Raw genomic sequence first — 24,552 nt, 5'->3', positions numbered from 1 at the left:
GGAGGCAGCAATTTCTTCCAGCACATTTATTTCTGGAGGATGTTTTTGGTCTTTACGCCCTCAGCTTTTGTGAGGCTGATAATCCGTGCATATGTGTGAGAGAGATTATGAGGAAGGAGAACCCCTTGGGCAGCCCTTGGACTCTTTTGCATTTGTGGATGAAGGTTGTGGCAGCAAAACACACACTTTGCCCAGCAGCCAGAGGACAAGAAAACCACCCGTGCTGGGAGAGCTTATCCACAGCATATGGATCTGAGAGCAAACTTTCCCAAATAATCCTGAAATCAAAACGGTGCTCCCCAGCATGAGAGCAGTGCACTACATCCAAAAAAGATTTTTAAGTGCAGGTTGTTTAGTTCAAGGAGATGGGGCCAGAAGGGAAAACTGTGTGGTGGTGCTGGAGAGCAGCAGAGATTTCTTAGTGGGACTTCCACAAGGACTTGCCATGGGCTGAAGTGATGTTTGAGGTCTTATCAAGGTCTTAGCAAACTTTCTGGTATGTGTGAATCCTCTGGTGAGAGCCAAGAGCCAAGCAAAGCTTGATACGAATAAAGCATTGTGGATCCTGAAGCCTAGACAAGACACTTCCAGAAATGATCTGCAGATGATGGGTGGTGGGAGGTGGCAGAATGAACCCTCCTGTTTGGAGCCTTCAGCCGTCTCACTGACACTGTGTGGGTGGAGAAGACCCACACAAAGAGAAGGAAGAAGTTCCATTTAGCAGTTAAGAACTCTGGGTCTATATTTACTGCAGAGTGCTCACTTAGTCCCTTTTCTGTGGCTGGGCTTGTGCCCAGTTTCCACAATACTGTCCTGAAGGATGGAGACTGATGCTCTCTGTGTCACCCCACAGCCCAGGCTCAGAGCAGGAGCTCAGTCTAATTCCCTTTCTTTTAGGCATTTAAGTGTTTCCTTATTGTTCAGACCAGAATAAAATTCTCACCTTTGAGAAGAGAGAGATTTTTTGTGGGTTGAGGGGTTTTTTTGGGTTTTCTGTTGTTGTTGTTGTTGGGTTTTTTTAAACAGGGACAGCATTAGATTTGAATTTGATGTATTTCCAGCCAGCAGTTACAAGAGCTTCATGAATAAATGCGTAGAAAATGGACTGTGCTATCAAGGTAAATCAGCCTGGGTGGCTACTCAAGTATCGACCAAAGGGAACTGTGTAGAAGGAGTAATTCTGAGTTCAGGGTGCTGCATGCAAGGTGGGGAAGAAAAGGATTTTGGGGATGTGTACAAGCTCAGGGTCATTAATTCAACATTAAGTAGTAGAGCAGTCTGGTAGAGTTTTACTTCAGCTCATTTTGGGTGCAAAAAACAAGCTACAGCCAGATAAGCTGGTTGAGAACTCGCATTGTCTCAGCTGGTTCCTGGTGGCACTGGTGTGTGCCTCGAATCCCACAGCAGAGCCAGAGGGTCCTGGCTCTTTCTTCCAGCTGGTCCTTGCCCACAGCCAACAGATAAGGGAAGGGGGAAAGCAGAGCTGACTCCACCAACACTCACTTTCAGAGCAGAAAGACACAGATCCAAGTGTCCATGTTTAACTGGGACCGTGGGTTGTGGGGAGGGCAGACGAGCCCTTGAGCCAAGCCCCCTGAGCAGGCTCAAGGCTGTGTGAGCAGCTGTGTGGGTGGTGGGCACACACTGACACGAGGGGTGAGTTCCAGCCCCAGCTCTCACTGGCAGACCCCAAGAGAAGTGTGTTTCCTGTTAATTTGATTGCAAATGTCACAGAGGTGTAGCTGGGGGAGATGGCAGAGCCCCGGAAGCCTGGCTGAAAGGTGTGCAATGCAAAGACTTTAGCTCTGGAATCACCTCCTGAGCTGAGCTAATTTGCTAGCAGCAACTCTGGAAAACAGCTGGGACTCAAAGGCTCTGCACTTACCACAAAATAGAGCTGACCTCGAAAATCCCTTCGCATGTTTCAGCAGAAAATAAGTGCCCGGACAGAGCTGCACATACAGGAGCAGCTTCTCCCGAGCCCTGAGCCACAGCCCTTATGTAAGAGACACCCTGCAGATAAACCCACTTCTTAGAAACAGGATATTCTGCAGTAAATTAAGCTCAATCTAGATCTCCACAAGATGTCAGCAAAGCAAAGTGCATGTTCAGAGTAAGGCAAATACAGAGGGCAAGGAGAGGTGGGTGATGGTGGCTGGGGACCCCCTGTCCTTCCTCACCCATCGCTGCCAGCCTTCAGTAAAGGTGGTGATGGGCTCAAGCAGCCACCCCAGCACTTCATAACGCTTTGACATGAAGGTGTTCCCCACAACCAACCTCTCTGCCTGCAGTTTGAGCCCATGCTTTATTAAAACCCATTCATTTGCTCCTTACAGGGCTTTGCTGTTTAAATGATGTTGCTCCAGTTGAAATTTTCCATCCCTTCTCTTGATGGTACTTTGAAATATGCATCAATTTGTTATGCAGCTGGAACCAGATTGGGATTGATGTTTTCATTAGAACTGCCAGTATAAATATGATGCCTTTCTTGGTAAATTATTCTGTTTGGTAAATGTGTTTATAACTTAAATTGAGGAAATAGATAAAATGTCACTGAGCATACAATATAACTGCCCAGGTTTGCCTTTCAGGGCTCCAGTTTTTGTTTTCAATAAGCCTTTGCACACAACGTAAAGCATTTTGGACTCCTTGGTACAGTTATAGCACCTTTGTTTCTAACATTACTCCGGATTATGTAACAAAAGGTTTCATTTGTTTCAACTGCAAGACTGCTCGGGAGCTCTTCCATAGGTTAAACTAAGGAGGCAGCTGTGTTGCAGCCCATCCATTTCCCAGGTTTTGCTTCCCTTCTCTCACCTGCAAAGCAGCTGGATTGTCAGGAATGACTTTATTAACATCTTCAAGAAGATAACACTGTATTATTTAAACATTTTGCTTTTTTCTCTTATGTTTAATGCTAATAGCCAAGAGCTTCACACTATAAAGCAGGATAGATTGCATCTGCAGATGTTTTAGAACACCCAGTACTCCAGTAAAGATTTCTAAACTAGATTGTCTCTACCATGTTTTCAGTTTCTTAAGAACTGTTGTGGCTTCCAAAGTATTTTGTGATGACTTGTTTTCTTCCCAGATATACCCCAAGGTAGCAGCAGTGTTCATTGTTTTTCCAATCCAAGCTACCACACTCTCTCATGTGGGGTGACTTCACGCTTCTTTCCCAGTAATCTGGATGGAAACAGCTCCTGTAAGGTAGATATTACCCCACCCCACTGTAGCAATGTTCTTATCAGTTCAAGGAAATCAACCAAAGCAATGTCTCTCCAGCCCTGTTGTCTGCCAGCATTATTTAAAACTCCAGGGTAGCATTCCTGACATCCCAGACACAGAAAGGTTGGCTTTCCCCTCCCTGTATCTTCCCAATCTCTGGGAATGGGAACTGGAGTCTCATGCCTGTCTGGCTTGGTGTCTTAGCAACTCTAAGGTATGTTTGCTTCTCAGAAGAGATAAATAACTCAATAAATATAATTATCCATTAACACAACACAAGTAAATCAATGAAGCATTAATCAGTAATCTCACTTTGCTGTTTCATTGTTTCCCACATCAGTAGACACGCAAATTCCCTGCTGACACAGACGATCAGAAAGATGCAAGAAGGTCCCTGGGGTGCTTTTGAGGACTGTCCTGACTGATCCAGGGACACTTCTGGGAGCTCTGCTGTCACTCCTGGCTCTCCAGCAGAGCTATTCCAACCCTTTCGCTGGAACATCCAGGAGCACCTTCCTTATCATTTGTTGCAATTGATTCCCTCAGACCATTCATGAACAACACTGTGACTTAATTCAGTACTTTTGCAGTAAATTTAGATATGGCAAATGGTAAAACAGCACTTCTTTGGAGCCTTAATAAGCCCAGGTGGGGCAAAGCAGAGGGAGCAGGGGAAAAAGGAAATGCAGTTGATTTCATCAAGGTCGTCAGCTTCAAAAATGATGGCACTTCAGGCTGTGTCACCTTAATCCAAATGTAACTATTGACTGGAATGCCATAAGAACAAGATTAATGCAAAAAAAGACAGTATTGTATAGGACAGGCAAAAATATCTCTACATGTGCTCTTGTAAGTCATTTCTGGTTATTAAAAGAAAATCTCATTAAAATGTAATAAAAAGGCTGGCTCCAGAGATTTCTGAGAAATGTTTAGACAGATGTGTAAATATGTTTTTTGATGTAGATGGTCCCCTTGCATCCTGAATTTTTGCTCCCCAAATTGAAAGTGCAAACGCTCATAAATGTCAAATTTAGGATGAGTGTCCATCTGGACCACTAATCCTTTTGCAGAAATTTAAATGAATTCTAAAAAGGTCAAAGCCAGCACCTATCCTGGATTCCCAGCCTGCAGTGCCATCTTCTCACTGAACTACTTCAAAAATTAAGCTGCTGGAAAGGTTTAATCCCCAAGTGGTGCTTTGGGACTCGCCCGAAAGCTGCTCCCCCTGCTGCAGCTCTGGCCATTGAAGTCAGTCAGGTTGTCCTGATAGGCACTGAAAGACCAATAGAACTGGTATTTTCAGGGCATTTATCAAAATATATGGCTTGATATTTCCTTTAGATCTCCCACCATCTCACTTATTAATGAGAATGCTTTGCAGTACTGAATAGCTGAGGATGGCCAAAAATACACTTTGTCTGTCTGCAGCTCTGCAGCCAAGTAAGACAAAGGAGCATATAAAGCCCTAATAGCTGCCTTAACGAGTTCATTTCCAAATCAGTTTGCCTGGTGCCATTCTCACTTTCTGCAGAGAAATGTGCACAAGTTGTACATGGAGGATTCATTTCTTATAGTGCCAGCTGGGGTCACAAAGGAGCCAGCACAGAAGCAAAATGAAAAAAAATGGCAGAGTCTCTGATGTGCTGAGCCAGAGCCCAGGATGTGTTATCCTCCCTGTGCTCCGAGGAGATCAGGCCTGGAGGCGATGGGCTGGAGCCACTCCTCCCCATCCAGTTTGAGGAGGGTTGAGAAGAGTTTTCTCTCCTGTGCTTCCCTGCCCTTCTCTCCTTCCTTTCTGTGGCTTTTGCCTTTTCTCCCCTCTTTTCTTGGTGATCTCTCCACTCTATTGTCTTTTTTTTTTCCTCGTGTCCCTTTTCCTAGTCTCCTTTTTCCCCCAACTCTACATATATAATTCCTATTTCCTTCCTTCTCTCCTCTCCCATCCCTCTCACATCTCCAGAATCCTAGGCCAGGGCTCCCAGCACTGTGTACTGACCCTGCTGCAGTTCTTAGGGTGGCACCTCTGGATGGAAGGGGGTGGGTGAGGATTTAGCAGGAGCTGGAGGGCCCAGCACTGCACTGGGGACAGTTTGTGACACGGGTCTGTCTGCACAGGACAGGAGCAGGGCCAAGCTTCAGCAGGGAGAAGGATCTCGCCTCCTCATTCCCCCTCTGCCAGACAGACATTAGGCCACTGCTCAGGATCCTGAAGGTGAATCATTGAAGCTGCTGAGAGACAAGTAGCAGTGGAGGCATTAAACCCCCCACAGTGTGTTTGGGGCTGGGTGGTTGTGCCAGCAGAGCACAGCAGTCTCTGTGGAACACGGGCAGGAGGAAAACAAGGAGGAGGATAAGGGGGAGCCTGTGAGGAGACTGAAAAAAGGCTTGGCTGCTTTTATCTGGCAAAATGAATGCTGAGGGGGAGCATGATTGCCATCTATAAATACAGCAAGGTAAACACGAGGAGGGAGGAGAGCTATTTAAGTGAGATGACAGAGCTGGCACAAGAACAAATGAGGATGAACTGGCCATGAATGCATTGAAGCTGGAAATTAGATTTCTACCATCAGGTCAGTGAGATTTTGGAATAGCTTTCCAGGAAGACTAATGGGACAAAGAAACCTGATTACTGTTAAAATGGAGCTTGATCGGCTCTCTGAGGGATCATGTGCCTGGGTGTTTGCAGTAAAAGGCAGCTGGACACAGGGACTGGGTGATCCAAGCCCTTCCAGTCCTGTCCCCAGGCCTGTGCCAGGTGCCAGCAGGAGCTTGTAGGGCTGAGCTTCATCTCTGTGCAAGGTCCCCAAGAATGATCTGCAGCTCTGAGGTTCAGGAGGAGGCTCCAGCAGCTCAGGACAGGTTTTTAACTCCCAGCACTTTGCCCTTCCCTTGGGATTGAGCTTGGCAAGTCACCTTGGGGGAAATGCTGGAGTCAAGAGATACCTTACTGTGAGTTTAAGTAAAGCCAAACATTGACCTTTCTTCTACAAGTAGGTTTGGCCTTTTTCTCATGACATGTGCAGCACCAACTAGTAATGATGCTGCAAGTTACCAAGGAGTATCAGACATGAACTCAGGTGAACTTTTGCCCCAGAATTACTGCACCAAAAATTTCCAAAGGACATAAACAGAGATTACTTACCTCCATACCCATGTCTTTACTTCAGAGCTCTCGTTGCTGGAGCTACAGACCAGATTTCAGGACCTATTTTGCTCAAAGGATGTTAGGCAGGACCACTCACAGAACCACTCTCGGGGCTTCAATGCCAGCTTTGTATTTGAGTTTTTGAGTTGTGCATGAAGTAAAAACATCTCACTTTTACCAAGTGCTGCAAAGTTTGCGAAGAATCCTCTGTGTAAAGGATGAGGCTGCTGCACTGGTCAAAAGCAAATGGAGGATTCTCACCTTGAGATTTTGCAAAGCACATAATTCCACCCTCACTCCCTTCCAGCATCGCAGCAAAAGTCCAGGTGTTGGTTTCTGCAGACATCATAAAAATCAATTGCTATTAGATGTCCTGAATTTTTAAAGCCAGCAGTTTCACATCTATTAAAGGAAGTTCTAAATTCTACCAAAGACTTCACATAAAATTAGAAACTGCAAAACAGAGGTCACTGGAAATGGTCTGACTGGATGTCACCCAGCTAATAAAAAGGAATTCAGTACAGAAAGCATCATTAAAGTACCTTTGACTAAAACTTGCCCAAGAAAAAGGAGGACTGAAAATACAGAATGGCTGCAGAATGTTCAGGATGGGCATCTAAAAGTGAGCAGCACAAGCTTGGACCAGGGAGATCTGAAGTCAGTAGTCAGGGAAATAAATGGCAAATTATTGATTGCTCTCCTGGAAGATAAAAGTATGATGGAATTCCTGCCAGCACTTCTTTGCCTAATCACCATGGACCTAAAAACCTGAGCAGTGACAAATGGCTGGTGGTGATCAAGTGGCCACTGTCATCTATCCAGCTATTTCAGACAGGCAGATAATGACTTTGCTTTATTCAGGCTGGTATCTCGTTGATCTTAAAGGAAAAGTTGCCAGATATGAGGTAGTTTTAACCAAATTGCTAAAATTACCAGCCTGGAATTTTAATGGATAAATTAACTATGAAGGATTTCTTCCTCCAGAAAAGCAATTTTGCTTCACAGTAAAAATTGAAGTATTTTCTATCTTAAAAAAAAAAAAAAAGTTAACAAATTACAGTGTGTTAAGAAATTATAGTAGCACAAAGAGACAGCTATAATCACATTTCTTCCTAATTGCTGCATTCAGAAAAACTTAGAAATGTCCCCAAATCATTTCATTTTAAAAAATCAATTCTAGCCCATAGGTCTTCATGCCAAATTTTAGGTTTGTGAGCTGATTTATAAATCCTGCAAACCCACAGCTTTTAATAGAAACCCCGACTTTAATAAATGTGCTCTAAGTGGTGCAGCTGGGTTGAAAAATCAGCATTTGTGTTCTGGCTGTAAGTTTTGAAGAGAAGACTGAAGCCATGGGCTCTGCTGAGGAGAACTGATGGTGCCAAGGGTTTAATTCCTCCCAGTGACCACATTCCAAACATATCTGCTCTTCATCCCCCTGCCACAGGGACAACATCGGGATGCTGCATCCCGAGATTGGGTGGCAGTGGCACTGAGGGCTGTTGGATAGGGCTGTGGAGGGGTGAAAATGCCCTTAGAATGTCACTGTAGGTGCTGAGTGCCAGCTGGGGTTTAATATCCCAATAGGCTTCAATACCTCAGTGGGTTTTTGGTTCCAGGTCTAAAAACCCATTGAGACAGCTAAGCAAAAATTAATGAGATATCATGAAAAATGAAATGTGGTAATTTTGAATGCTCTCTTTTAATTTTAACCTCATTTTTGTTAAGCATTTTCTTGTAAATACAGTAAAATAGCAGAGCTGAATGCTCCCAAACACAGCAGGAGGCTTCCCAGTCTGAAAGGGCAATGATGACATAAGGGGAATGATGGCTTCATAACTCTTCAGAAACAAGGTTGGGATTTGCTCTTGAATTGACACTTCCTAAGGACCAGCTGTATTCCAGCAGGTGTGGCTTTCAAGGGAATGATGCTAGGTGGAAAACTCAGCAGTTTTAACACCTACAGCAATTCCCAGACCCTCCCTGCAGGGCTCAGCTGGTGACCACTCAACTGTGGAGCATTTTTTGCTTGTCCCAGCCCAGTGGGGCCATGGACCCCCAAAGTAGAGGCCCCTCTCCTTCCACTGCATGCTCTGGGAGATGCTGTCCCAGCAGCAGCACCTGGAGGGCAGCCCTGGACTCTCCTCTTCGCTGGCAGATCCACACAGGCCTTTGTACTCCGTTATTGCCAAAGTTATTTTCCTTGAACTGAGAGAACTCATGTCCCCCTTGCATCTCTTGTCACTGAACCCACAGCTGTCTCAGCAGATCCTGTAGCTCCAAGCAGCCCCTGTCTGCATGCTGGTGTAGGGGGTTTGATCCATCCATCTCCATGGGTTATTTTGGAGCGTGTCACTCCATGTCCACAGGCATCCAGGTCATGGTTCCAAAGGAGATCCTGTGTTTTCCAGCATGTTTGTGTTCATGGCTTGGTGAAGTGACTTTCCTTTGTGATTTTCCCTAATGCTAGTGAACAACTGTCCAGCTCACACAGATAAAGGGCTGAGATGGTGAGGCCAAGGCAGGAGTCACCTCCCATTTTTATTCTGGACATCCTTGGGCTGTAGTCTGGGGTGGGAACTGTCTGTCTCTTCCAGTATTAACCCATTATCATACTTTTTGAACAGCTCAGTAACAAAATCCTTGACAGAGAAACTGCAGACTGGAGACCCTACAGCTATCTGAATGAACTAGGTCAGTAATTTTTAAACACTTTAATCACTTTAGTAGACTTTTGAGCAATTCCAAATCCAAATCAGCCCTTCATAAAGGCATTAACAATAATGAGGAATATTGGTGTTGTCTTTATTTCACAACCAGAATTGCCAGTAGTGAAAGATGGAGAATTAAAAATTGTTTCCTTTACCACAAACCACAGACTGGGAAAGCAGAGTCAATATTCATTTTAGTCTCCCATCCAAGGCTGCTCTGTCGAATCACTATCATCTAATCTATACATGTTTTTTTAAGGACTAACTCAGGACATTAAAAATTCAAAATTGGCATAATTTTTTTTTTCCTTTCATGCTTAATAAAGCTTAGCACTAAATACTGGCATCTTGATGAAGGTGTGTAGCCTTTGTGGGAGCTGGGGTGTGCAATGCTCTGTTATCGCTCAGTAAATCATTCCATGGCAATTCTGAACCACCAGCCAGTGCAACCAAGCCAAGAGTGAAGTTTAATTGCCTGTTCTGAGTTCATTCTCCCTGGCTTGAGTTTTAACAGGGTTTTTAGCAGCTCTTAGCTCAAATCCTGCCCAGATTTAGTGCTTTGGATGCTATTTGTTTTCCTATCTGAGCACTTGGAGTTTGGCTTGTCAGTGGCCGAAAGCATTTGCCCTGTCCTTTACTGAGATTAGTAATATCTCACTGAAAATATGCAGGAGGAAGGAAAGTGCAGCATTAAGGAGTATTACAGGATTTTTAAGGTCAACTATCTCACAGCTCACACGGCAAAGGAATGAACATAGGGCAGCACCAGGCATCACACCCTGCCACTGCCCCTGGTCCCACACCATGCCTCACTCCAAAGATAACTCTTCCTTGCATCAGGAAAATCACAAACCTGTCAAGCTTCAGTGCAAAATCTCTTCATCCTTAAAACCATCAATGTTTTCTGTGTAATAAGCTGCAGAACCACTGTTGCGCTTATCTGTATGTGACATGGAGGGGGCTGTGTGGGAGGGTTTCCAAATGCTTCTCAAACCAAGTTAATTTTCCTTTTACCATTTTGCTGCTTTTTGTACACACTATTTGCTTTATTTGTGTTTAAGTGTGCTGTCCTGAGCTCCCCATGTGCCACATCTGTCCTGCATTCATGCATTTTATTTTACCAGCAGAAACGATGCTAAATGCCTCTGCAGCAAGAATGATCTAGAAGTGATAAATACTTTAGCTAAGTGGCCTCCAGCAAAATACTCAATTTTTTCCTACAGCATTTTGCATCCAAGATAACTTTTACTTTCTTTTTTCAAACTAATTGATGAAATTAGATTTCTTTCTTTCTTTCTTTCTAGTTCCAGAATTAATGCCTGCTCATGCTAACTTTCATAATGTTGAATCCTTGCTCAGATCAAGGCCATTTTTACATGAAAATAAAAAGTTTTCATTTCTTGCTATTGCTGTTGTGCAATAAAAGCTGCAGGTTCCTCTTGTGCAAATTTCAGAAGAGAGTGAAAATTTTCAACTTGGAATTATAAACATAAAATAAAAGTTAAGATTAATAAAGCCACACAGGGAATCTTGACCTTCGAACTGCGTCACACATGGAAGTACTACAGTTAAAAACATGTTCCATCTTCTCATCCCATGATCAGCGTTAGTTTTATGACACAGATGCTCCAACTCGTGTTGGAAGAGCAGCCAAGCCTTGGGCAGGGCTAGATTCAATTAAAAAGTTAAAATAGCAGTGGACAACTGCCCAACTCCTCTTCTGTGACCCTGTGAAGAGTCATGGAGAGCAGATGTGTGAGTGAGACAAAGGTGGGGAAGAGAAAGGGAAATGGAGGAGAAATTGAGGAGAAATTTGGAAGGGATGGAAACTCTCCACTGGTTCCTCAGCCAGCGAGTACCCTGGCTGCAGCAGCAATCCCAAAGGACGGGACCCAGCAGATGAGGAGCACCAGGCTCCCAGAAATGCCTGTACCCTGTTAGAAACTGCAAGTGGCCTAAATATGAATTATAGCTGGGGAAAGGAAACTGTAAGAATATCCACATCAAAATTAACCCGAACACTCATCTCCTAAAACCTGCAGTGATAAGGATTTTCTTAATTGCAGTGGATCTCACCAGACTGCCGGTGTTTTACCTGTTTTGCAGAACTTTTTTTGCCAGGTTTGTGTTCTTTCCAAGCGGGAGATGCAAGGACAAAGCATGTATTTTTACTGCTGAACATTTGCTTGTGAGCTTCAAATAGCAGGCTTTATCAGAGAGCTGATTGTGTCTGTTCAGTGGAGTCTAGGGAGGAGTACAGGTTGTTCCCATGGATGTGGGCTTCGGACATCAGAGTCCGGGGACTCTGTGGTGCCAAGAAGAGGTGACTTTGTCACCCTTCTGTGTGTCACTGCCTGCCCAAGGCAGCCTAGTCCTTGTTTCAGGGAATGGCTTGTCCTTGCATTTTCTCTGTCTCGTGTTGCAGAACCGGAATTATTTGCCCTGTGAGTAATCCCTCTTGCTCTAGTCCAGTCTGCACTGAGCAGTGGCAGAGCCCAGCTTCCAGCTCCCATCCCAAGCAGGTCAAAGCTCCTAAACCACTGACCTGAGCTCAGGAAAGGTTCTTGTCTCATTAGCTGGAGCAGCTGCAAGCAGGGGTGGGTTTATCTGGAATGTTTTTTCAACAGCAGTCCTGGATGCAGAGACTAAAGTAGGATTTGCAGCACAACGGAGTGACTCAAAGCTGCATTTATTCCAGAGGACCAAAGGCTATAAGTTTGATTCACAGCTGACTTCACTTTTTTCTCAAAGCCAAAAGGTGTGGAAAACTATTTCCAGCTGAGATTCTGATTTCACCCCAGCAGATAATTTAGCTTCAAACTTAAACCTGGACTTCCCTGAAGTGCCAGATCCCTGGCCTGTTTAGGACTTTTTCACATTAACTACTACTGCAGTTTAAAAAATAACGTATCCACTATTCATTTCACCTCCCGAGGAACTCAGTGAATACAAAAAAATGGGTCATAAACCCGCAGTATTGTAACAGATAAAAGAGAAAACTAAAGGCAGAATTACAGGGAATAGGTTGGGAAAGGCTTTGAGGGGTTGTGTGTCCCTCCCAAGGGCAATGCACCTTCCCATGGGTCAGCCTGGGTCCCCTTTGTTCCCTGTCACTGCCTCTCCATGGGTACAGCCCCTTCCCCCTGGGACCCCAGCTGAGAGCTCTCCAGCTGCTCCTCCCAGCCTTGCTCCATGGGGTGAGCCCCAGAGACTGCTTGGACACTGCTGCCCTTGGAGATTTGCTCAGCCCTGGCAGGGGGAGGACGTGTGATCCCCAGGGATGGCCTTGGGGAGCTCCACTACTGGGACAGGGAGCCCCAGCCCTGTGGCTGTCGGCCAAGGAATGAATTCGCTCCATCCTCCTCGCTCCAACTCTGCCCAAGCAGAACACAGGAGGGAAAGAGCACAGAGCTAATCCTGCTCTGGTACAGAGCTGCCCAAACCTCCCAGTCTGCCTTGCCCTCTGCACCAGGGTGAGTCTGGGAATTGTCTCAGCACCAGGGCTGCAAAACAAAGCAGAAGGTGCTCAAATGGACTGGGGGGGGTCACTCGTGGCCAGAAGAGCCCCATCACAGAGAGCCAGTCAGGTCCCACCAGTCCCTTTCCTGTGCTCAGGGATGGGCATGGAGAACCAGAGCAAAGGCTTGGTTTGTCTTTGATGTGCCAGGAGCACATTTAATGTCTAATTTAGTCATTTCCCTTATTTAGCAAAAAAAAAATGAAGCTGTCATGAAAAAGGGGCTGGTACAGCATTGCCCATGGCCATGACAACTTTTCTGCATAGACCAGAGGACACACAAGGACAAATAACTTTGAGACGTCTGGGACACACTGTTTGTGGGGCTCTTTTCCCAGTGTAACTGAGTTGCTTGACTGGGAATCCCATAAGCCACAAAGACATTTCTCAGTAACCAAATTTGTATTGATTGTCCCAGTCAATAGGAAATACGAGACTCTATAGCTAAAAATATTTAAAGGCTTACATTAGATTTTCCTTTTGATTGATATCTAGGGTAATTTGCGGGAGTGAAAATGTAAAAAGGTCCCCATTCCCTTCTGTCTCAGCTTCTGTGAGGAACAGCAAGTTCCTCTGGAGCTACACAAAGCAGAATTGTTTGCTGTCAGCTCTGCTCCTGGGACTGTGCTGTCAGAGCACAGTGGTCACTTAGGGACTGTTGTCACATCAGTTACTGAACTGTGCAAATTCATGAGCAAAGTTAGAGTAGGTAATTTAAGAAGATTGTACACGCCTTAGAGTCTAAGGCTGCAAGTTAATAATACACTCTCCACAAACAAAACAAAGCCTAAAATTAGTCACAGAGTGCTGCAACGCAACCTGCAGACTCAGATTTGAAAGGGCATGTTTTAGGCTTCTTTCACACCATTCCAGTAATGAATGTCTCAGCAGATGGTTTTTATCCTGATCTCCTGATGGATGGCTGTTCTTGGTAACCCTGCTGCAGAGAGCTCTCCCTTCCAGGGAGGCTCTTAAGCACATGCATAATTCCAGGCGTGCACAGACTCCCCGCTGGAGCTGAGTGTGTGCTTACAGCTGAGGATGTGCTTAAGAGCCTCCCTAAATGACGGCCTTGATGTACAATTTAGAGGGAAGAATATATGCTGCTCAGTAGTCAAAGCAATCCAATTTACATAAATATTTATTTGTTTTCCATTATATATCATTTTTATGCAGGTGCTTGTGGGATGGATAGACGTCAGAACACATACATAATGGAAAAAAGCTTCAAAGGTATGGTATCCAGAGCTGCAGAACCCTGCCCAGGTGTGAGGAGGGTGTCCTAGAAGAGGTGAGATAGGAGCCCGGGAGAGGCGGTGCAGGCAGGGAGGGACAGAGCCAGCACCCACACGAGCTGCCTGCCTGGCTCCCAGCACTCCTGGGCCATGAATTATGGATGCAAAGCTTCCCAGGGCCACGGGCTTTGCAGCACAAGGCGAAAGGGAGGGCTCAGCTCAGGGCAGGAGGGGCAGGTGGAGCTGGCCAGAGCACATTCCTTTAGGACCCACCGACCACCGACAAGGGCTCTGGGGGCAGCTGCTGGTGGCAGACTGGTGTTTCCCTGGTCATGGCTCCTGGCCATCCTGAGCTTAAAGCAAGCCCCCAGGAAAGAAGCTGCCCCTGCTCGTGCCCTTTGCTGAGAGGGATTTAGAGCAGAGCTGGAGAAGAGCCCTCCTCGAGGTCGAGGTCCCCTCACTCTGGCATCAGCAGTTGTAGGCACTGACTCCAGGGCAGGTCTAAAACGGGATCTCAGATGAGTCACGAGCACAGGGCCAGTGGTTTTACATTTCACTTTCCCTCCGGGTTTACATTCAAAATACTCCAGTTACGTCTGGACCACGGGAGCACTTTGGCACAGCAGTTCCCAGAGCTCCTGGCAGATTGGGCTGGGGTTTAGCACGCTGAGCTTGTGCTCCAGAAGATGGAGCAAGGAATCTGTCTCCTGGGGAACAGGCAGCTTTCAGGCTGAGGTCCTTGATCTGAATCCAAGGCTGTTACGTCTGGGAATGTCCCTCAGTGAGCCGAGGAGGGAAATACCACACAGCCTCTTCCTGTAATGCGCTTGGGCTGGTGTTGGCTGAGTCACCGGGACAGTTGGTGCTGTTGCCAGACTCCCACTGCCCTGCCATGGCTGAGGTGCTCCAGAGCCAGACCTCTGTCTCAACTAGCAAGGAATATCGAAAGCTATTCCACATAAAAAGCATTAATCAGCTTATAGCCAGGCCTAGAGATCAATAATCACTTTGTAGCTGCTGTTTTCAAAATACAAAGATGCAATATTTGCTAAAACATCACCTTACCACACAGAATCACCGAAGGAAACCAAGAAGCCATGACCAATCCTTTGTTGATAAAGCTAAAATATTGAATGGATTATGCATGTATATGATATATATGTAATTCATGATATACAAAATACTCAATCCACTGGTTTCAGCTACTTCAATGACTCTCTTTTTCAAAAGAAAATTCTTACTGTAATAGAACTAGTTGTTCTCTTTACATGGAGCTATTAACTTCATTAGTTTAAACTAAATTACTGTGTTTACTAAGTTTAAAGGTGCTTTAAACACATGCAGCAGGAACTCCCATCCATAGGCACAATCACACAGAGGGGGACCAGTGGGGTCAGAGAAAAAGAATCACAATGACAGTGAACTGTGAAATGCATTTTCTGCTGCTACATATTTTGTTTAATTTTTAGGATCTGAACCATTTCCTTTACATGTTTATCTCCTTAAAAATTGAGAAATCAGGCTCAGAAGCCACAGCTGGAATTGTTTGTGGCTGCTCAGCTGTCTCAGACAGGCAGGGTTGGCACTGGCAGGGGCAGGGTGCCGGGACACAGGGACACACCTGCCTTCCCAGGGATGTTTGGGAGCTCACCTGCAGGCACTTAGGAGCTGAGGTCTCTCAGAAGCAGCTGCCTTTGGCTGGCTGAAGGTTCTCAAGGCCCCTCTGAAGGTCAGTTCCTGGGCTCAGGCAGCCCTGGGGCTCTGTAGCAGTGTGGGCACTGCCAGTCCCAGGGGAGTCTCCTCTCATGAGGAGCTGGGAATGTGCCCAACGCTCAGAGTGAGCTCTCCTTGCTCTGCCAGGCCGTGATTCACCACATTCCTTGGAAAAATGGAAAGAAAGAAACTCCCAGTCCCAAACAATTGGATTCTGTCAGCAAAAAGACTTGGCAGACGGGTGCTTGGTTTTTATGTACTTTCATCCACTTTAAAACCATGTCTTCTCCCACCAGTGTGGTCTAACTGGGGACAGCCTGTCCTGCAGTTGGAAGTGGTCTCTAGTACTCCTGGAGCAGACAGAACCCTGCAGGGAGAGGGCACAGGGGTCTTGAGGCTAAGGCCAGGCTGTAGTGAACCTGGGCCACCTCCTGCTTCCCCAGGTCTCTAAGACTGGAGCTGGGGGCTGTGCCCAGAGCAGGGCACCAGCAGAGGGGGGTCCCCTATGCAGCCCAACACCAGGGGTGTGGTGGCTGAGCTGCTGTGGAGCTCCAGGGAGTCAGGCACAGAGGTGTGGGATTGCCAGGTGTCAAGCCCAGTGTCTGACAGCAGCAGAGAGCAGCTGGATGTCACAGTGCCAGCCCTGAGCCCTGGGGCACCCGGTGACAGGGGCTCAACAGGCATGAGGGCTTTCAGAGCAGGTTTCTGAGCAGTTTCTTTCCTGTGCATGGTGCTCAGTGATACCATTCCCAAACTTTTCCTTTCAGCTGAGTCCTTTGGTTTTAGAGGTTTGTTTTTTAAATGAATACTGCTGCACTGATGGAATGATACGACCTCAGGCACTACCATTTTAAGGGAAAAATACCCTATGCTTTGTGGAAGAGCCAGGAAAATCCCAGCAGAGAGAAGCACTGATCCCAGGGATGCAGGGCTCAGAGTGGTTCCCCTGGCTGTTGTACAGGATGTGCCCCCACTCCTGTGTCACTCTGAAAAGCAGTAATGGGTCCTTGCTGTGTCACTGTCCCTGCAGCAGCCAGGGCTGGCCTGGTTAGGGACAGCAGCCAGCACAGGCACTTCATCCCTAATGGGGTTAAATAGCAGGAGAGCACCTTGTACCTGTATGCAGCACCTCTTCTCATCACTTCCATCTCGGCTGTGGGTTCCAAGGCTGATCATCAAGATGCCAGGGGAAATTCAGGGCAGAAGAGAGGAACCCAGTTCATGGGAGGGACATTTCTAGTCCCTGCTAACAAAAATAAACCCTCCAAAGGTCTGGTGATCGGTATCCAGGCAACACAGAAGGCAGGGACTTCAAAATCAGAGCGTATTCCCAAAATTTCTCTGGAAGTCCAGCTGACTGAGTGCTTCCAGTGAGCCCCAGCACTGTGGGGCAGAGCTTGCAGCACCATGGGCTGGGATCTCTAAATACGCTTGTTCTGCTTAAATTAATTCATGAAACAAAATTTGACAATTGATGCCAGACTTCTTAATTATCCCCAAATGACCTTAATAACAAAGTAACTCAGCAGTTCTACAGCCTTTAGAGTTAAATCCTCCCTGATCTTGCACATAATGTTTCTTGAGGGCTAATGACTCCCTGGTGCACCCAGAATCCCAAACATCCACTGGTGCTCCATAAAATATATTGCATCCAAAGCAAAGGTCTGATCCCAGCTAGACACAGAGCTCATGTTTCCGTCAGCAGGAATGGGCTCTCGGGCACGTTGTTTCTCAGTATCTCCTGGGAAAAGGCAATTCCTGGGAGAGGCCAAAGAAGTCTGGGCAGCCCGAGTGGTGTTCGCTGGTCTCTTCCAACTGGTCCTGGGAAGGGAAGGGCTGAGGGACACCTTTCTGGGAGGTAATGTCAGTACAGGTGAATTTTAGCTTAGGGAGATAAAAGCAGCTGAGCTGGATGAAATAAAACAGCTGATGTGCTGGGATTTTTGCCTTTGCCAGCTCCAATGTGCCCAATTCCATAAACAAACCACACAGCTATTTACCTGCAGCTGCAGCTCTGCAGGAGCAGAAATTGTCACTCTGCCCTTCTTTGCTGTAGTAGCAGCAGTCCTTTATAATCAACATTTCCTGACTCTACACCCAGCTCTGGTTTGATTTGTTTGCTCCCAGCTGTGGTGCCGACAGAGAATGCTTTGCAGTGGGCTCTTGCGGCACACAGGGAATCCTGACTTTCACCCTGTGAGCATCTGCTCAGCAGCACTGCTTGAAATGGAGAAGCAAGTTGGTGATAATCTTCATGTCCCCTCACCCCAAAATGCAGAGCTGGCTGATTAAAGGCTGCCCGGGCTCTCCTGATAAGCCCTATGTACCTGCAGTAGCCTTCAGGAGCTGCAACTTGCTGGCAGGTGGAGCTGAGCCTTTTGTTTGTTTGTCTGTGGTTTCCTCACCTCTAACACCAACTAATCCCAGACTCTGGCACCTGGATTTAAGTCACATACACAGCAAAAGCCAACACTGAGCTCACTCATGTGCAGAAGCCTTTGGTCTCACACGGTTGCTCCATCTCTCCGTAGAAGGATGGGATGGGGCAGTTTTCCACTGATCTGTACCGGGATGGGGTTGGTGACACTGGAGGGACAAACCCTGCAGCCAACAGCCAAGGGATGTCGGTGTTGCCTTGGTTCCCATCTCCTGTCATGTGCTAAACCAGGCATGTCTCACTTGGAAGCAAAGGCACTGCTCATCTCACCGACGCTGATGTCAGACGAGGAGTTTCTAAGTTTTATAACTAAATAAACATTGCACTGGTGCCAGGCCTCTCTCTGCCAGTCTCCCCATCCCTGATGGTCCCAGCTGGTATGTGTGCAATGGAGCTTCCCAGCAAGCTGCTTTCACTGACCCTGGGAGCTGAGGGCTCTCCAGACTTGCTGAAATCAGAACCCAGAAAGGCAACCCGTGGCTGCAGGTGGCAGGCACGACCTGGCACCTCCCTCAGGGCTGAACCAGGACCAAGGGCACCAGGCCAGGGGTGATGGATACAGACACACATACAGACACAACCCCAGAGCTGAAGGAGGGACAATCACACACAGTGGAGAAAACCTGGCACGTGAGGGAGCAGGATGGGGCTGGCAGGCTCAGAGCTGAGGTTTGGAGCGGAGAAGCGATATCGTGTTGTCTGTCTATTTCTTAACCTGAATTTCTCTTTTTGTCTCCCATACTAGACAGCGGGGGCAGCTGGGATTGCAGCTATTTTGCAAGTCCCCCTATTTCACCGGGAGTATTTCATATATACCAGGATCTGCCTTTGTACTGTAACCCAGCACAAGAAAATGCCTCATCTTTCATTGCATCGCTCTAATTCTAAATTACTGGCACTGCCCAGCAGGATGCACACAGCAGCAATGGCACGTTCTTGAATGTCAATGTTAAGACCTATTTATTCTCTATTGTTTTTTATTTTTGAAGCAAGACTGGCACTGTACCTTGCAGCAGGCTGGCCTATCCCAGCCAGGATCACTGACCAGGCAGGCCAGTGGTCACAGCTCTCATGCCAACCTTGTTGTCCCCATGTAGTGCCTCTGTCACCTCCTCTCCAGTCCAGGGAAGAGGAGCAGGAGATGTCTACAGCAAAGGGGGGAAAAAAAGCAGAGCAAAAGTGAGGCTCAGATGGAGGCTTGTCCCCCTCTGTGGAAACCCAAGCATTCCCTGTTTGTAGGATGCTGGATAACCCCAAAACCGGCAGGGACTGCACATGCAGAGGCTGTACTGGTGCAGTTCTGAGCCTGTGGTAATGTTGTGCACTCCAGCACAGGGCACTAGATGTGACCAAGGCCCCAGGACTCACCTTGCAGCTGGCTGAGCACCCCAGGTCCCAGCAGAAGATCTGACTGCCCATGGCCATGCCTGGGTCTGCAGGGCAGGTGGAGTGGGATGAACATGGCTCTGTAGGAATTAGGGGGAGGGAGGGAAAGGATTGCCACCTCAAATTAAGTATCACAATAAACGACAACTAGAACCTTTCACAGGAAAACCTTCAGTACTGAGCAGGTTTTCATTTCTTTCCTGCTAGTGAGTGGTGGATGCAATGGTCTGGAACACCCAGAGTACAAGCGCCGGGTGTCTGTGCTGGAGGCTTCAAGGATCTTCCTTATCCCCTGCCCCCTTGTCCCCCTCAGCCTTCCTGCAGAGGCTCAGTTGTAATTAACCTAATTGTGCTAACGACCCTAACAATCCCACTCCACTCTTGTTTTGCAGATTATATGAAAGAATCTGTGTGCAGCTCCAGCACTTGTTCCCTGAACAGCAGTGAAAACCCATACGCCACCATTAAAGACCCCCCCATTTTAACCTGCAAACACTCCGAGAGCAGCTACGTGGAAATGAAATCGCCTGGTCACAGGGAGTCCCCATATTCCGAAATGCCAACTTCATCAACAGCCAATAAAAATATCTACGAAGTTGGTAAGCAGTGGGTGGCACAGCAGGGTTGGTGGAAATGCTGTTTTTCCCCTGTCCTGGCACAAGGAGCCTGGACTTGGCATGGAGCAGGGAGGCACTGGCGGGGGGGAAGGCCTGAGCATTGGTGTGTTGGTTTGGGGAGCTAAGAGCCACAGTGGTAGATGTCCTGAGCTGGAAGAGACCCACAAGGATCAGGAGTTTTGGGACCACTGCTGGTCACCACAACCCAGTTTTCCTTGCTCCCCCAGAGCCCACTGTCAGCATAGTCCAAGACACCCGCAGTCGGAGTGCCAGTTACCTCCAGAATCCATACGACCTGCCTAGGAACAGTCACATTCCTGGTCACTACGACCTGCTCCCCGTCCGGCACAGCCCGACACATGGGCCTTCTTGGGACAAGCAGTCTTAGAGGGATGGACTTCACTGGGCACTATGCTCCCAACACAGACTGTGAGGAAGCAGAGGAGAAGCCGATCCTTCCTTTCCTATGCTGCTGAGGGACTGCGGACTGGCAAGGACCTAACATGACATCAGCTTGGGCCAACTGCTGCTGCATGATGTTATTTATAGACATTTTTATATGGGTACCTGGAACTAACGAGAGCCTCCTCCACGTGGGACTGGAGTACATCACCCCAGGAAGGTGTCTTCATGCTCCGTGGTGTGTGTTCTAACCCTGGCTTTGCTGTAAAATAAAACCACAAAAACATGCTAAGTAGAAGGACTTCAAGATGTACATTTTTACCAACTGAATCAAGAAACCTTTTACTGTTAGGAACAAGGTGACTAGGAATACGCTGGAATTTATTTTCATCTTTGTCATGGGAATGGACATTTTTCTGAACGCGAGCAGGGAAATTTGTCATTCCACTGTCTGGAAAGCTCATTTACTGCCATCACCAAGTGCAACCTGTGCAGATCACACTTGGTAATCAGCACTGAGATTGTCATCTCTATATTCAGCACCAGAGAATTTGAGTTGAGGATTATTAACACAGACACTTTCTGTGCAGTTCTTAAAATCTTTCCAAATGTCCCGATCTCTGCTAATGAATGGAGTTTCCACAATGAGTCTAACACCCATCTTACCACACTTCTAACTTTGATTGGCACAGGTAGGCTTTGATTTTCCTTACGCAGCTTCTCTTTTGGTAGCTAAATCCAGCAGATCTATCAGGCAGTTTAAACTGCTGCCCCTTCAATTCCTGCCCGGGACACTGCAGGTTTGCACAGACCAGCCCTGGTTTCATTTCCTTTCCCAAAGCTGAGCCACATCGGCTTCTCTCTCCCATCTTTCCAAACCATCTCTTCATGATTCACTGTCAGCATGCCACTGATGACACCGCTGAATCTGATGTGCATTACCATGTAGTGCAACTTTATCCATTGATGATTCTACCTGAAATGTCATTAAATGGAGCTGAAGCTGGGTTTTCTTTTTCAGCAGCTGTTTGTGAAGTAATTATTAAGGGTCTGACCCATGGTAAAATTTTGGACTGAGCCACCATGATACTTGTTTTTTTAATTTATAACCTCTATTGACCTAGAAAAGTAGAGTACTTGCCGTTAGTTCCTTGTAGATTTTGAGCATGAAGTAGTATTGACTCTAAGTATGTAATTTTATTAGGCAAACGTGGAAATAGCAAGTTGATTGCCTTTTAAATATAAAAAATATTCTGTTGCGCATTCACCAGTGTGATGGAAGCAGAAGAGGACAACACCAGCCCCGTGGGTTTGCTCACAGCACGATCCCAGGTGTGACCTGCTGGGCTCTGGGACTGGCAAGAGGACCCCTCCAGCTCGGGGGCAGTGGCTGGATCCTGGCTCCAGGAATACTCCTGGATCACTCAGAGTACTATGGTGGGGCCCAGCCGTGTCCCCACATAGAGGCTCAGCCTCACACCTGGGATCAAAGCCCCTGGCCCTGGGCATCCTGCCCCAGGAGCTTTGTCCCTTGGAGCCAGGACTCTCCAGGTGGTCAGGCTGGCTCTGAACCCCCAACCTGAGCCTGGAAAGCCCCAGGCTCCCAGAGCAGCCACTGACCGAGCCACAAGATCCTGCCCACGAGGTTTCCCAAATGCTGCATGCATGCATGGGGGCCGTGCCCAATCAGCAATAGCAATTTTGTTTTCCAGGAAAGCCTCATTTGAGATGTAAGGAAAGAATTATTTTGTAGGCCTAGTAGGAATATATTTTAAGTACATGAATGGAAAGACTTACCTCAAAAATATCAAGAGAAAGGCAGTTGGATAAGGAATACTCTCATTAAGACCCACCTCGGCACCCAGCACAAGCAGCCTCAGCTGCTGGCCTGACCCATGTTTGTGTGTTGCTGTAGTTTGCAATGAGACTTCAGAGAGCAGAGATGTGCTCAGCTGTTTGGTTTGGTTTTTTTTCAAAGCAGGATTTTGAAACCAAATGCAACGATGTGCATAGAGCTTCACAGGAAAAAAAACAAACAATAAAACCAACAAAAAAAAAAAAAAGTACCTTCTTGTATATCAGCATTAGCTTAGGAAACAGGCACCAAAATGGCAATACTTTTTTAAGGCAAGACAGATTTGTAATATATTTGTTCACTGTGCAAAGGTATCCTACCTTGTACAAAATAAACTGAATTTCTCTCAATGTGTAGTTCTCCAACGTACTCATTTGCAGAGCAAAACTTCCTGCCCTGCACAGATCCAAGCTCTCCAGGCAATGTGGCTGCTCCCCTCAGCCAAACCCCCCCCAGGCATCAGACTGGGATAGAACTGGCAGGATTGCTCAGAAAACCCAGTGCTGTCATTCCAAGTTGGAGTAAACCAAAGGTAAGTGGCTCTGCACACCCTTCTCCCAGTTCCTCGGCAGTTTGACCTCAGTGCTACTCCTGGGAACGCACAATCCCAGCTGGAACAGCCCCTGCACACCCACTGTGTACTGACAGTGCCCTGGGCCACTCGCAGGTTCCCAGGCCTTCAGGTGGATGCCAGAGGACCCATGGTCACCCAGCAATGATGGGACAGGACACAAGGCAGCCCAGCAGCTCCCAGGGAGCCCAATCAATAAATCACAAGCACAGATTTGCAGCAGAAACACCTTCAGAATTAATGCATCCCAGGCAATGCAGCCCCTGCTACGTGCTGAAGCTTTTCAATATTTGTGCTTCATATTTCTAAAAATCTTGTTAACTAAAGCCCAGCATGTAATCTTCTTATTTGACAAGCCACACTCAATAAGCTATTTAAGGCTGGAAATTCATCAGGTCTGAACTGATAGAATAATTCCAGCTTAATAAAAATGTCTTTAAATTAGAACAATTCCATGTCTTTTCTACTTAAGTCAGAAGCTCAACTCCCATCAAAGACAGGAACCACTGATGCTCGCTGAATAATTGTTAAAAGTTGAGGCTTTCAAATATGTAAATGACAGCAAAAGCTTTTAGCAAGCAAAGTCCATTTTGAAGCATTATATGGAATATCCAGAATCTCAGAAAGCTCCTTCCAGGACCCAAAGCAGTGTCTGTTACCATCAGTTGTCTCCCATTAGCAGGGAGGAGACACTTCAGTACACAAGTAGTGCCAATTATGGAACAGAATGATTAATCAGCAGCTGAACAGGACAATCCCCCATTGGAAAGCATTCAGATGGAATAATGACTTGCATTGTCTCTCCCAAAACACCTTGGGAAGCACCTTCCTGTCCCAGGAGTGTCACCCAGCCCAGGCCAGGAGCTGCTGCCAGGGCCCTGCAGTCCTTAGGAAAACACAGCACAGACCCCAGAACAGGAGGCAAAGGATTTCCCACGTAAGAAGTTCTCTCTCTGTACGGACCCCACTGGATTTTGCTTTAGAAGTCCTCAGCCTCCCACAGCGGTTTGTGCTCCCACCATCTGCACTGAAATTCCATCTGCTGCAGGAGGAAGAGTTTTGCCTAAAACCACACAAAATCCAGACTGATGTGAAGTCAAGTCACCTGCTTATAGAAATGAGAAAAGGAAGCAGAGTGAAACTCATCCTGCATTTCCAGCTGACAAATTTAGAAGTTGGCTGCCACAGGAAATTGATTAATTCCAAAATCTGCTCCAGTCTAGGCAGAAAATGTACTGCAAGAACAGCTCCTGCAGTAAGCAAGGGCCTGGGCTCACACCCCACCCTCAGACCCATCCCCAGGGCTACCAGTGCTGCCCCGTTGGTGCTCATGGGCACCTCTTCATCAGGACACAGCAGAGGGATCCAAAGCTTGCATCATTTGCTGCAGAAGGCAGGAGTTTGTCACCCACTGGATTTTCTTCCTGGTGGCAACATGGGGAAAAAAAACAGGTTTGTAAAAGTTATTCAGACATTTGAGTGGAATGAACCCCCAGAATTTTCTAAGCTTCAAAGCTTCCTGAAGCTGCCAAAGTGCCCTGGCTATAAACTGCAGCAGCCCCAGGAAGCTCAGAGCTGCTCTCAGGGAAGGCAACTGTGCTACACAACCTTTTCAGTTCCTTTTGCAGGGGCACTTCCACTTCAGTGCCTTCTCATTGCCTGTTCCAAGAAGCTCATAGGTAAAAACCTTCCGGTCAAATCCCAGTTCTCCCAAAAAGCGCACCCAACACCACAG

At 46.9% G+C, this 24,552-nt stretch overlaps 1 protein-coding gene across 2 annotated transcripts in view; it reads left to right on the top strand.

Annotated features, from left to right (window-relative positions):
* MEGF11 (multiple EGF like domains 11) overlaps window positions 1-20,377 on the top strand; it is a gene marked incomplete at its 3' end in the record, with an annotated part of 188,187 nt that extends 167,810 nt beyond the window's left edge. Inside the window, exons 18-22 of one of the 2 annotated variants that reach the window (XM_082291018.1) lie at window positions 3,092-3,210; window positions 9,001-9,067; window positions 13,778-13,834; window positions 19,765-19,971; window positions 20,217-20,377. In XM_082291018.1, the coding sequence (XP_082147144.1) occupies window positions 3,092-3,210; window positions 9,001-9,067; window positions 13,778-13,834; window positions 19,765-19,971; window positions 20,217-20,377 (611 nt within the window). The remainder of the gene's footprint in view (window positions 1-3,091; window positions 3,211-9,000; window positions 9,068-13,777; window positions 13,835-19,764; window positions 19,972-20,216) is intronic. The other variant, XM_082291017.1, reaches the window with a different exon arrangement.
* Between the last annotated feature and the right edge of the window lie 4,175 nt (window positions 20,378-24,552).

Source organism: Coloeus monedula (genome assembly GCF_965178545.1).
Source record: "Coloeus monedula genome assembly, chromosome: 14".
In the NCBI taxonomy this organism is placed as follows: Eukaryota; Metazoa; Chordata; class Aves; order Passeriformes; family Corvidae; genus Coloeus; species Coloeus monedula.
The sequence above is the reverse complement of the archived record's forward strand: the minus strand, read 5'-3'. Positions and strand labels throughout refer to the sequence as shown.